This window comes from Vombatus ursinus, unplaced genomic scaffold (genome assembly GCF_900497805.2).
Source record: "Vombatus ursinus unplaced genomic scaffold, bare-nosed wombat genome assembly UNPS02008996.1, whole genome shotgun sequence".
NCBI classification, from domain to species: domain Eukaryota; kingdom Metazoa; phylum Chordata; class Mammalia; order Diprotodontia; family Vombatidae; genus Vombatus; species Vombatus ursinus.
This window is the reverse complement of record NW_020948774.1, coordinates 11,175,132-11,190,058: the sequence shown is the minus strand read 5'-3', so window position 1 is coordinate 11,190,058 and position 14,927 is coordinate 11,175,132. Positions and strand designations below refer to the sequence as shown.

Genomic DNA, 14,927 nt, shown 5'->3' with positions numbered 1-14,927 from the left:
TACTGAATCCCTTAATAAGCCCCTCCTGCCTTTTTAATACTCATAATTTCTGTTGTGTAATGAACATCATTACACTATAAAATTACTTGTCTTGTCTTTCTAAGTTTCTGGTTCCTCTTGGAACCTATTCCATTTCTGAGGGGCATTAATCCTCAAAAAATGCCTGAACTTGGATAAGAGGTGGTCTGACTCTGAATTCATTTGAGATGACCACCACAACCCACCATGAAACTGCAACACCATTACCAAATAAATTGTTTACAATAATATGAAAAGAAATTACTCTTCTAAGCTCTTTCTACTATGTAAATATGATTTTCCAATCTAAACCAGGGAGAGACAAAACAGAGAAAGAAAATTATAGGTCAATGTCCCTAATGAACATTGATGTAAAAATTTAAATAAAAACAACATATTAGAAATATTACACATTATGTTTAAGTTCTAGACTAAGAATGTTGCTTCAACATAAGGAAGAGGATAATTACAACAAACCATGTTATTAATATAAATAATATAAGCAATATGATTATATCAATAGGTTCTAAAAAGACAGTTATTCCTACTAAAAATTCTAAAAATCACAGGAATAAATGGAGCTTTCTTTAATATAGTAATATTTATCTAAATCCTAAAATGAAGGTCTCACCATGTTAAACTACGCCCCTCTCCCCCATTCAATAAACTCCAGTGGCTCCCTATAACATTTAAAGCTTTTCTCCCTCCCTCTGCCCCCACCACCCTTCCTGTCTTCATACACCTTACTCTGTGATACAGCACCACCTCCCTCCCTGCTGTTCCTCAAACAAAATTCATTCCATCTCTTTAAACAAAACACTCCCTCTCCTCAAACAAGACACAATGGGCATTTTTTATTGACTGTCCTCCATGCCTGGAATTCTCTCCCTCCTCATTTCTGCTTCCTGGCTTTCTTCAGGTCCCAGCTAAAATCCCATTTTCTACAGGAAGCGTTTCTCAATCCTCTTAATTCTAGTGCCTTCCCTCTGTTGACTAAATCTAATTTATCTTGTTTATAATTTATTTATACATAGTTTTTTGCTTGACCTTATTAGACTGTGAGCTCCTGGAAACCAGGGAATGTCTTCTGCATTACTTTACTTCCCAAGCACTTAGCATGGTACCTGGCATATAGCAGTAGCTTAATAAATATTTATTGATGGACTGAGAAAACATTATATGTAATGTGAGAAAAGTAGGAAGCCTTTCCAATAAGATCAGAGTTTACAAGTATGGCTATTGTCACAACTTCTGCTTAAGTTAGTAATGGAAATATTAATTAAAGAAAGACAATAAGAAAAATAAATTGAATGGATAAGCACAAGTAAAAAGGAAACAACATTATCACCATCATGATATGATAGTATACTTGGAGAATCTCAAAGAATCAACTAAAGATTAGATAAAATAAAAGCAAAGTTGCAGGTTATAAAATAAGTTCACATAAATCATCAGGATTCCTATATATAGACAATAAAACAGCAAGAAGCGCTACAAAGAGAAAATCCATTCAAAAAAACTCAGAAGCTATAAAATATTTGTGACTGCATCTGCTGAAATTCATCTAGGGACTGTATGAATTCATCATTTCTTAGCAGAAATGATGACAGACCTAAATTATTGGAGAAACATTCTTTGCTCATGAGTAGGTTGAGCTAATATAAAAAAAGACAATTCTAGCCAAACTAATTTACTTATTTATTGCCATATCAATAAAACTACCAAAGGAATATTTTATAGGACAAGAAAAATTATTATAAAATTCATATGACAGAATGACAGTTTCCAGAATCTGAATGAAAAAAAAAAGAAAGAAAGGGAGTCTATCAAGCAGTTCCAGATCTCAAACTATGTTACAAAACAGTACTGACTAATAAGATTTTTTATCGGTCAGAAATAAGAGAGAAGTTGATCAGTAGAACAGATTAGGTACGCAACATTCAGAAACAAAACAAACACAGTAGCATAATGTTTGAAAAACCCAAAGAGAAGCACCTACTATGTGACAAAAACTGCTAGGAAAACTGGATAGCATCAGGGCAGAAATTAGGTTTAGACTAGTACCTCACACTTTATACCAAAAAAAGATCCCATTCTATACATAACCTATGAAAAGTCATCATAAATGAATTAGAAGAACAAAGAAGAGGTTACGTTTAGGATCTATGGACAGGAAAAGAGTTCATTACTAAACAATTGATAGAGAAGATCACACAAGATAAAACGAACAATTTTGATTATATAAAAGTTAAATTTTTGTACAAACAAATCTAATGTAGTAAATATAAGAAGGGAAATAGGTAACTGGGGAAAACATTTGCAGCGAGTTTTTTTTGATAAAGGTCTCATTTCCAAGAGATATAAGGAACTGATTAAAATTTCTAAGATTAGAGCTATTCCCAATATATAAATTTTGGTCAAAGGATATGAGCAGGCAGTTTCAAAGAAAAACATCCAAGCTATCAGCAATTACATGAAGAGGGTCTAAAGGTATAAAAATATTTATAGCAGCTAGTTTTGTGGTAGCAAAAAAAATCAGAAACTAAGGGAATGTCCTCCCATTGGGGAATGGCTAAACAAATTATGTTATGCAAATGTAATGAAATATTATTGTGCCCAAAGAAATAGTGAAATCGCTTCAGGACTACTATGAACTAATGGAGAGCAAAGTGAGTTACAACTAGGAGAACAATTGTTACAATGATAACATTATAGAAAAAAATAACTGAAAGCCTTTAGAATTCTGATCAACAAAATGATATACTAGGTGTTCAAAAGAAAGAAGATGACACATGTATTGACTTCCTGGAAGAAAGGTGATAAAATTAAAATGCAGAAAGAAACATATTTTTGGACAAGGTCAATGTATGAAATTGTTTTGCCAGACTATGTAACTATGTACTGAGATCTTTATTTCTCACTTGTCTCCTTTTTCAATTGCTCAAGGCGGGTTGAGGGAGGTAGTGGAAAGGACAGATTAATTTTAAAAAGGAAAAAAAAATAACAAATGTCATATGTGGTTCAAAAAAGGGGGGATGATTATGGGGCCAATTTGTTGAAGAAAATGGGAGGGTATAGGATAAACAGCAAACAAAGAAATGTTGGCCATGGCGAGGAGAAGGATCAATTCATTATTAGAGATTGGAGGAAAGAAAGAATAGGGGATCATGTCAAGGGATTTTGAGGTGAAGAGAAGGGGAAGAGATCAACTTCATGTTAAACAGCCTTAATTTTCTCAGTGAAGTAAATGATGAGAGAGGGTAGGGGAAGGGGGAAGTGTGGGAAGCTTAAGGAGAGAAGAGGGAAGTTTGGAATAACTTCTGTAGATAGTGAGACAGAGAATTAATTATCTAGGGAAGATTAAAAAGATTGCTATGTTAAAGTGGGGGCCTACTTGAGGTTACATAGTATATATCTGTAGTGGACCCAGTCAGTATATTCGTGTTAACTTCCTACGACTTCATTGGACAATATGTAGGTATGAACAGAGGGAGCAAATGATGGCACTAATCCAGGGTGTGAATTTGGCAAAGCATGAACGGTGATAGGATAAGGGGGCAAGGGACTTGAGAATAGAGGACAGTGTGGAATTCAAGTCCTTCATTTTAGGGTCAAGTGATACAGGGAGGAAAATGAAGTGAGAGATAACATGCAGAAAAGTAAGGAGATTAAAGGATTGGCATTTAATTCTTTCACATTTCCAGACTTATTATTCATTACTCCCTTACAAGCATCTCTATCCCAGCCAAACTGGATTCCATATACAAACTTCATACAAGACATTTCATGGCCTGACTCTGTATTTTTACCCAAGCTGTCTCCCATACTCAGAATGCTACTGTCCTCTTACTCCTGACTGTTAGAATCCTTAGCTTTCTTCAAAGTTCAGTTCAAATGCCACTTTCTCCTAGAAGACTATCTTGATCTCTTTCAGTTGTTATTGTCTTCACCTACCAGGCATCATTTTGTCCTGTTATTTCATCAGTACTAGGAAATCCAGGATGTGTGTCTATCTGTCTAGCTATCTTTTTACACATATATATTTGTACACATATAGTAAAAATTGTCTGTGCACATTATTTGCACCAAAAAAATGGAAGTCTCTTGAAGGCAGGGACAGCTTTGTTTTTGCCTTTGTATTTCTCTCAGTACCATTCCTGGCAAGTAATAGGCATTTATTAAATGATTTTGAATGAATTAATAATAATAATAATTTCAAGAGGGTTCGGGTTTCAACTTACAGCAATCTTGACTTTAATGGCTGCCAGTTTTTCTTGGGCAGTAACAAGATCCAAACTTGCTTTACTCAGGGCTTGCCGCTTGGGTTCCACGTCACAGAATACCTCGTAAAATCTCACAATATTTATGACCCAGGAACAAAGGCCAGCTGCTGCATAAGACTTAGAGGCCACAAACTCAGGATTGAACTCTGGGTCTTGAAGATATGGTCGGATAGCTTTGAGGCAGTTCTCATGTATGTCTTCCTTGTTAAAATTCACCAGGGAGTCCAGAAAGCCATCAACTCGGGCCATGGTAACCTTGGCAGCTTTCCAACTTCGATCTTTGGGTACTTTCCCTCCAGGAGCCATGAGAACCATTACTGCAGCAGTGACATTACTGACGGCCAAAGGCGGTGAGCCAAAGGATTTCAGCTCTGTTAGGTTGGTCTGAAAGGAGATGAGTTTGTTAGAAGTAAATGAATGAGCTTGCTTTGTACCTAGTCACTAATGAAGCTAAGCTCCAGAGTTATCTGTCTGAAAGCACAGCTCTGAAGCCTGAAGCAGCTTTCTGAATTTTAAATATCATGACTCATCAGAAGGAAATCAATGGCAACTCCTTAGTGATTTCACATATTTCCCTGAATGATTAGTTGAAAATCAGCTGTGTATTTTCAACATTTCTACAAACTCTCAGTCCATTAAAAATATGCAATTATTTTACATTCAACAAGAAACAGAAGTTCACATTCTTCAAGATACATAGCATGTCATGAATAAAAGATAGGATTATTATAAATTAATTTTCATTCTACATGCAAATGAACCACCCTATAACCCAACTAGACTTTATTCTCTTTAATTAATCTGCTTTGTTCCACGTGGTGCTCTAACTATGCTTGACTGTCTTGATAGCAAAGTGTTATTTTTCTGCAGAGAGATATTTGCAAGACAGGAAACCATGTCTTTCCAGCTGTCTTTGCCTAGACTCCAGGTCCCTATCCACATTTGGGATCTACCTAAAGTTCCAACTAGAGAGCACATCTATGATTTTTCATTCAGACATACATAGTTATTATAGATGGACATAAATACAAATTGTTCGGGAAAGTCAATGATCAGGGTGGTGCCATTGCAGGTTTTAAAGTATAATCCCTTGTATGTGTCTTTTCCCCCAAACCACCCTTTCTTCTCAACTTTCCTATTACTGTTGAAGGGAACCACCATCCTCAAGTCACTCACAAATTCACTGTTATTCTCAACTCCTCTCTCATACTTGCTCCACATATCCAATCCATTGCCAAGTCTCATTATTTCAACTATGACAATATCTCTTGTTCTCATCTCTAAACAACTATCATTCTAGTGCAGGCTGTCATCATATCACATTTGAACTGTTGCAGTTGCCTTCTAGTTGATCTCTCTGTCTCAAATCTTTCTATACCCCAATCCATCTGCTAAAGTAATTTTCCTAAAATACAGAGTCTACTCATTTCAATAAACACTAGTTATTTCTAGGATCAAAAATAAAATCTTCTGTTTGGCATTTAAAGCCCTTCACAACTTGGCCCATTCCTACGTTTCCAGTTTTCTTATATTCTTATATTCTATTCCACCTAACACAGTCTATGATCCCACGGTCCCACTTGATGTTCTTTACTCTTGACCCTCCATCTCCCAGTCCTATAACTTTCCACTGGCTAGCTTCCATGATTGGAATGTTCTCTTCCTCCTAATTTCCTTGGCATCCATCAAGACTCAGCTCAAATTCCATTTTCTGTAAGAGATCTCTACCTTCCCCTCCACTCCCAGTGCTCTCTCTCTGGGATCACCTTCCATTTATGGAATTTTTACCTTTCTTTGTAGTCCATTGTTTAGTACAGTGCTTAGAACATAGCATACACTCAATACTTATTTATTGACCATCTGATCCTGATAAAGCATAGCCTCTAGTCCTCATCATCCTGCTTGCCCACCTCTCTATGCATTCCAGTTGGTCAATATTTCAAGGAGCTACAACTCCTTAATCAGTAGGTACACCCCTACCAGTAACCCTAATCATAGTGGGTTTATAGCTGAATAGATGACCTTAGAGATTTGCTATGATATGGATACTCTCCCTCCTTAACCAATGGGGCAGACTGCAACCCATCCACAACTTTTTGTCTTTTGCAACTATTATCTATATCCTTCCATAAAATCAAAAGGGGATTTATGAACTTTCCTTTCTATTTCTTGACATTAAATACATACCAATGGAGCATACGACTCCTTTTGTCATGCCTCACTCCAGGCGTGTGCTGGAAATAGTTTGAATTTAATGTGAGCATTTATACTTTGGAAATTGCCACATACTACAAATCAGATTTTGATTTATTATTTTGTTATTTGTCCACACTTAATGAAGCAATGGAGAAAATGTTAATAATGATTAACCTTAAAAATGAGTCATGTACAATTTTAAAGGACTCATGATGAAAAAGAACAGATGGAGTCTGAATGCAGATCAAAGCATAATATTTTTCACTTTTTTTTTGTATTTTTTTGGTCTGTGTTTTCTTTCACAATGTGACTAATTTAGAAATATGTTTTGTATGACTACACATGCATAACATATATCAAATTGCTTACTGTCTTAGGATGGGGAGGCAAGGGAAGAATTTAGAACTCAAATTTTAAAAAATGAATGTTAAAATTGTTTTTACACGTAATTGGGAAAAATAGAATATTATAATAAAAAAGAGTCATGCAGTTGGTTGTTAAGCACATCTCTGCATACCTGTTTCCTTCTTGCTACACCATTAGCATACCTCTTTTTCCCATATATTTTTGATGAGACTGTTTCCACTGCCTTTAGTTTGGTTTTTCCTGTGTGGATACTTAGGTCAAACTTTTTTGAGTGATTATAGAACTCATCAAGGAGGCTGTACAGTGTCACAGGGTTTGATGCTTTATTTCCCTACCTTGTTTAGGGTGTTGAGAGCTGCTTGGGCTGCTGTGAGAGCTGGCTCTGCTTTGGCCAGATCTTCCTCACAGTCCTTTTGCTTCTGCTTGACCTCTGACATGATTACCGCCACTTTCTGTTCCTCTTCATCAGCAATGGCTTTCTCTTTGCTCACTTTCTCTGTCTCCACTCCAACCACCTGAATTAGTTTGTCAGCATCTTCATTCTTCTGCCTGAGCTCTATTTCCTGGAGGGCCAGTTTGGCTTTCAGGTCATCTACCTGAAATTTGGAAACAGGTGGTATGTTAGTTACAAATAACCAGGGGGAACACATATCAACTACAACATTGTGACAGAGTCTGAGAAGAAAACAAAGGAACATGGATACTCCAGAAGAAGCATGTTCAGTTGGAACAGTAATTTCTCTTGAATTGGATAGGTGAATGCTATAATCATTATGAAGTAAAAAGGGTCATAAAATAATAAGATGTTTGGCCTATTCCATGCTAGAATCTTAGATCTTAGGAACAGAATCCTGCCTTCAAGCAGGTAAAGTATAATTACCCCTTTTTAAAGATAAGGAAACTGAGGTCCAGAAATTGAGGGCTAGGATTTGGAAAAGTGTGATTGGAAATAGGAGATGAAAGTGAGAGGGAGTGCAGAGTTGGATTTTCTAAGTATAGAGTCAAGATTGTAAGAGAGAGGAAAGTGAAGTCAGAGTAGGGTAATGGTTTGAGAAAGTACTGGGGGAGAGGATGCAGAAATTGGAGGTCCCAATGAGGGCAAAGAATAGGTTTAAGAGTACTGAGGCATATGAAGAGATTGAATGATAGGGGATTATGGGAAGATAAGGGAATGTCAGAGCTCTGATTAAAGAAGCAGAATACTTGTAGGCAATGATGAGATACAAGGTGTGACCCTCAGTGTGTGTGGCTGGGGAGTAAAATAGTAGGTCATGGGATTTGATATCTAAATAGAAGTGCTATGGGAATTCAAAGCACAAGGAAGGATATATGAGTAGTGTGATGTGTGGTCCCTGATCTTCAGGGTGCAAACCTAATACTCACAAACAGATGAGAAAGCAATAAAAATGACAATTTTATTGTACTGTCATTATTTGCAATAAAAATTCATAGAAAAAAAGAAATCTGATTGAAATAGTCTGAAAAGACTTCTTGGAAGAGGTGGGATTCACAGAATTTCAGAGTTGAAAGGGATCTAGTATAACTCATCCTCTAACAAGAATCCCCTTGACAGTATGCTCAATACTCATCCAGCCTTTGCTTGAAGACTGCTAACGAGAAGGAAACTACTCTCCTCCTAGACAGCCTATTCCACATTTGATTTGCTTGGATTATTAGGATATTTTCCCTAATATCAAAGCCTAAATTTGTTGTTTTGCCACTTCGACTCTTTGCTCCTAGTTTTGCTAGATGGGGTCAATCTCTCTTCTATTTTCTTCAAATACTAGAGTATGGTTATTGTGTTTCTCTTCTTTTTTTTTTTTCTAGGCTAAACATCTCTAGATTTTTCATCTGACTTTCATATGGCATGGTCTCAAGGCCCTTCCTCATATTGATTCCCCCACATCTTGTGCTGTTTCACAAAAATTTGTTCCCAAGCAAATTTGTTTCTAAAATTTGTTTCACAGAACTAAAAATAATACTCCACATTTGGTCTGCTTAAAGCACAATGTGCAATTATATTAAAACCTTCCTGGTTCTGTACATAATACCTCTCAGCATGGCCTACAATCACATTAGCTTTTTTTTTAATGACTGGCATATTATGCTACTGACAAATATTGAGCTTACAATTCATCAGAAGCCCCAGATGTTTTTCAAATGAATTGCTTCCTAGCTATGCCTCCCCACACTTTGTACTTGTGAGGTTGATTTGAACCTGCATTGAAAACTTTACATTTGTCCCCTTTAAAAGTTAATTTATTGGATCACTCCAATGATTTCATCCATTGAGATCTTTTTGGATACTGACTCTGTCATCCCACATGTTAGCTGTCACTTCTAGCTTTGTATTATTTGCAAAAAGTGATAAGCATGCTAGTTGTGCCTTTATTAAACTCATTGATAAAACTTAATGAGCACAGGGCCAAGCATATATCTCTGGGGTAATCCATCAAAGACTTCAAGCTAACTTCAGACCACTAACTCTTTGTGTTCAGCCATTGAAACTGCTTTGAATGTGCCTATGTATATTGTCATCTAGCACAGCTTTCTCCAACTTGTCCACAGGAATAATATGAGACTTTGACAAGTGCTTCATTAAAATTGAGGTAAACTTTATCTACATCATCTCTCTGATATATAAGCAAAGTAACTCTGTCAAAAAATATGAAATGAAGTTAGCTGACAGGACTTGGTATTGATGAAACCAAGCTGGCTTTCAGTAAACTTAATTTCCTTTTCTAGGACTTGATAAATCATTCCTTTAATAACCTCCAAGTATTAATAGACCTGTGATCTCATTGATGTGAGTATTCCCTTCAGTGATGTGGATCGTCATCCATCTATGCCCATCCATCCTATGCAATTCTTTTCCATGGCCTCTTATAAGTTTATCATAGTAGGAGCTTCCTTTGTTTTCTCTTGACATAAAAAAATGCCAGTGGAGCACATAGGATGTCCTTTGGTTATTTCTCACTTTCATGACACAACCAATCTATCTTCTTTGCTCATACATTTCTTTGATGTCATACTTTCCTCCACTTCTCCTTTGCCTTATTTGTAATGTATTACAACCTACTCAAGTCTATCATGAACCTCTTCAGTGTTGTTTTTGTGATCCTCAATTTCATTTATATGGAGAATATAGCGTTCTGTAACTTAACAGTCATATAACATTGAAAAAAAAAACTTTAAAAGCATAGGCCTGTATTTTAAGGAGAAGATTAAGTTCATTAAAGTAACTTTGCAATTTACCAAAGTCAATTAAGGCAACTCTCCTTCTCTTTAAATTTGGGCACAGCTCACTGTCCATTTGCAGTGTCTGCTCAAAATTATCTATCTTTTTGTCACTCCATCAATACACAATCAATAGACAAACTCAACAGATTGTCCATTCAAATACACATCACAGTTTGGACAATAGATATTCTTTTTCCACTTGGTTTTCTTGTGTGGATAGCTAAGTCAAATATTTTTTATACTGATTATTGATCTCAATCATGAGGCCCTATATAATTCACAAAATAATAATTCACAATGTATATTTCACAAAAAGGATCATATGGAGGACCTAATCATTTATAATTTCTCTTCAATATAGATTCTGCACTGGAGAGTGGTGAATATCTTTGATGTTCATCATATTATATCTCACCTCATATTAATGATCAAAGGGTCCTCAAATAAGAATGTTAATGTATTGTTAAATCATCCAAGAAATCTTGCATAATTTTATAATTTACATAATATATTCTATAATTATAGTAGGAATTTTAAAAATTATCATTTATAAGCTTTACTATTTCCATTTTTATAAAAAAATAGGGACATCTACCTTTCTTCTGTTATGTTTGCTACAATCTTTCAAAGATCACAGATACACAGCATTCACATCTGCCAGTGCTTTCAGAATACTGTGATGGAGTTTGCTGCAATCTGATGATCTTAACTTGTCAAGGGTAGCAAAGTGTCTTCATACTATCTCTGGACAAATTAAGTTTCAACCAACCAGTCATTTTTATTCTGTTTTTTCCCATTCAAAAGTAATTCTCCTTGGCAGAGAAAACAAACAAAATACGAGGTAACTTGTTCTAGCCATTATTATTGTCTCTTCTATTCCAAGCAATAGTCCTGTTTGTTCTTTGATTTTCTTCCTTCACCCTCCTCCAGTAAAGCTGACATCTCCCACTGCCCATTTTATTATCTTTCATATTCCTTATGAATTTCACTTATTCTGAGCTTTAGTGGTTTTGATATATATATATTTCTGTGTATGGTACAGCTTTCCTCAACCCCCCCCCCCCCAAATGAGGACTCCCAGGAGCCCATGCACAGATACAGAAACACAAAACATTCAAAGACCCCATTAGACATGACCTGGAAGGTAAGCACACTTTAGAGGGCCCCGAACAAGTATTCCCCTCTAAATGGCTCTGCATTGTCTGAGTAACTTAGAGGACAACAGCAGGGTTCAAAAAGTCTCTTGCTGTCCTACGTCTCCACAATACAGTTTGGAATGGATTTAGTTTTTCATCTGCAGCATGATCTTCTTCCTTCTCTAATTCAATTGAATTTATCAGGCATTTTTAAAGTAAGATCCTACTAGGTACTAGGCAGTGTGCTAGGTTTGTGAGATAAAAGGATAAAAATGAAACAACCCCTGCTCTCAAGAAGCTTACATTCTATTGAGGGAAACGATAACAACAACACACACAGAGTACATACAAAGTAATTTCAAAGAAAACGATACTTGTAATTGGGGAAGGGAAGAGAAGGGAAGAGATAAGAATAAGCTTCCTGCAGGAAACTAGAGATTCTATGAATCAGAAGTGAGGAGGCAGTTCATTTTGGACGTGGGGAGAACCTGTGCAAAGACAAAGAGACAGAAGATGAAATGAAATGTATGGAAGTCTGTTATAAATATATAAAGCCAAGGAAGATGGGTTGGGGCCAGATTGTGAAGTCAAAGAGTGGAGTTTATGTTTTATTCTTCCTTCTATTGAAGCTTTTTGATTAGGGAAATGATATGGTTTGATTTGTGTCTTAGGATATTGATTTGGCAGCCGTGTAAAGGATGGATCACAGAGGGGAAAGCCTGGAAACAAAGAGATGGATCGCAGTAGTCCAGGCTTTAGAAGCCAAGTAGCGGAGTTCATAATTTATCCCAGAGGCAATAGGGATCCATTAGACTTCATTGAGTAAGGGAATGATACAGCCAGGCTTGTGCTCAATGAAAATAATTTTGGCAAGAATTGGCAGTTTAAGAAGAGAAGACAGTTTGGAATCCATTTTTTTCCTTTCCATATCTACTGAAACACTATTCTTGAATCATTATATAAGTATTTATCTTGTCTACAGTTTCTGCCCATTCAACCCACCCTACATACTATTGTTAGATTAATCTGGATTGAGCACTACTGTCATGTTATTCCACTGCTCAGAAGCTCTTAATTAATTACTTGACAAAGTCTAAAATCTTTAGCCCAATATTCAAGGTCTTCTATAATCTCATCCTAACCAGCCTTTCCAATTTTTTCAGCTAACTTGTTCTACTCACTGTGTCCTGTTACTCATTAACCCATTCCTTTCTAAATCTTGTTTTTTCATGTCTCTAAGTCTTTTTTTTTTGGCCTATACTATGTTCCAGGTACTGTGTTAGATTCAGGGGATAGAAAGGCAAAAGCAAAACAGCCTTTGCCCTCAAGAAGCTTATAGTCCAACAGGGGAGACAACATTTACATATATGAAATACATATATAAGGACATACAAAACACCTATAAAGCAGATACAAAGGGGGGGGGGGGAGAGGCAGTAGTAGCCGAGGAGATCAGGAAAGACCTTATGTAGAAGCTGGTGTTTGAGACGAAGAATTCCATGAAGTGGAGGGTAGGGGTGGTATGGAGGTCTGGGGGACAGCTAGCATAAAAGGCGTGATGATGAGAGATGGAATTTTGTGTGTAAGGAACAAATAGACTGGCATAGTTACTTTGCCAAGTGAACTGAGGGAAGTAATGTGTAAGAAGTTTGGAGAAGAGTTTTAAATGTCACACGGCAATTTATATTTATCCTAGGGGCAATAGAGAGCCACTGGATTTTATTGAAGTGTGTGTGTGTGTGTGTGTGTGTGTGTGTGATGATCAGACTTGCACTTTTAGAAAAAACTTGGTTAGACTTGTGGAGTATGCATTGGAACAGGGAGAAACTTGAAGCTGGGACACCAGTTGTTCTTTTTGGTATAGCCAATTCCCATTAATTCTTTTTTTTTTTGGTAGGCAATGAAGTTAAGTGACTTGCCCAGGGTCACACAGCTATTCCTATTAATTCTTTAAGGTCTAGTTCAAATTTCACTACTTCACAAAGGCTTCTCTGACCCATCTCAACCTAAAATAATTTTTCCCTTCTTTGAACTCCTATAACTCCTAACTGGCACTTGTCTTATACAATCCTCTATTGTTAGTTAACTATTCATATGTCTATGTCTTACCTCCATAATTTTATTGTTAAGTTTCTTGAGTATAGGGGCTATATCATAGACTTACCTCTCTCTATGATGTGCACCTATCATATCATAGTACCTCATAGCTCCTTTCATATGGTAGATGCTAAATAAATATAGAGATAAATATGGAAGTTAGATAATATGGAACAATACTATGGAGTTAGTCTAGAAAGTCAGTAAGAGATGAAAAAAATGAAAATTGATGAATAGCAGCCAGAATCATTTGAAGTTGGACAGCATGAATATATATAATAGAGCAAAGCTCAGTTCTTTGTATTCTTCCAGCAGAATCTGGTGGCTGGGAAGCAGAAATAGTATATAAGTCACCAGTGCCTAATAAATAATTATTCTCTTTTGAGTAAAGGGAAAATTCTCTAACTACTGCCAGAAAAGTTATTGCTGGAGCCCTTCCAGGAAAAGGAAGAATCAGCCTCAATTCATTTCTGGAAAGTAAAAAGGGCATTTATATTTGCAATACAGACCATATCTCTATAAAACAGAGTAACCACTGTGTTTCTCATTCTGTTGCTGTTTATTTCATGTAACAGTCAAAGATTACTTTAGAGCTCCTGAACACATCAAATGAATTCAAAGCCTTTATAATGCAAAATGTATAAGGAGAAAAAAAAATAAAACTGGGGCTTAGACTCTGCTGATAATGTCTTTTTCATGTCAGATTTAAAAAGAAAAGAACAAGATTATTCTTTAATATATTCTTTAATTGTAATTGGTGTTCACTGCAGACTTTGTGTTAACTTCAGATGAAGTCTTGCTTCTTAGAACTCTTCTTGTTGGATGTTATTTTGTTCAGCTGCAGAAGGTTATTTCCACAAGGACAAAGACACAATTGTAAATCAAAATGATTGAGTCACATAATCACTCCAGTCAGCAAACTCAAATTTTTGTTCCTTTTTAAGTCTTGAGGGATTTTGGAAAACTGAAGTAGGAGTTGTTTTGTATGTGTTGATTGCAGCTATGGCTTATGACCTTAGGTCTAAGTAAGTAATCACAGCTAATGTGAATAGGGCTTTATGGAACTTAAGGTGCTCCACAGAATCAAACAAGGGGTCTATCAGCTAGACTTAGATAACTTTTTACCAAATTACAGAAAAATAATGCCTTTAAGCACATTGTATAGCACCTCTGCTATGGAACAGCAAATTTAAATGAGTTTCTGCTAAATCTATCCCTTCCCCTCTTCTTTTGTATATAATCTTACACACATAAAGTCATACTTTTGCAGAAACTCCCAAATCTGGACATAACAAGTAAACACCTTATTCAAACATGTCTTTTACTTTCTCATCTAGATCTCCTTGCTTTAATGACCGTTCTCAACCAATGGCTCCTTCCCTGCAACCTATAAACAGATCGAAGGTCCCCTCTGGTCTTAGAAAACCTTCACTTAACCTTGCCATCCCTGGAAGCTATCATCTTATATATTTTCTCCTGTTTATACCCAAATGCCTAGAAAAGGCCATTTACACTGTGTCCATTTTTTTTATATTGCCCTCATTTCTTAACTTGTTGTGCTTGTTTTCCAGCTCTACCACTTGATTGAAAC

At 36.2% G+C, this 14,927-nt stretch overlaps 1 protein-coding gene across 1 annotated transcript in view; it reads right to left on the bottom strand.

Moving 5' to 3' along the window:
- DNAH9 (dynein axonemal heavy chain 9) overlaps positions 1 to 14,927 on the bottom strand; it is a 466,635-nt gene that overhangs the window by 148,352 nt on the left and 303,356 nt on the right. Inside the window, exons 50-51 of the mRNA XM_027850079.1 lie at positions 7,199 to 7,459; positions 4,260 to 4,685 (exon numbers count right to left, since the gene is read on the bottom strand). Coding sequence (XP_027705880.1) covers positions 4,260 to 4,685; positions 7,199 to 7,459 — 687 coding nt within the window. The remainder of the gene's footprint in view (positions 1 to 4,259; positions 4,686 to 7,198; positions 7,460 to 14,927) is intronic.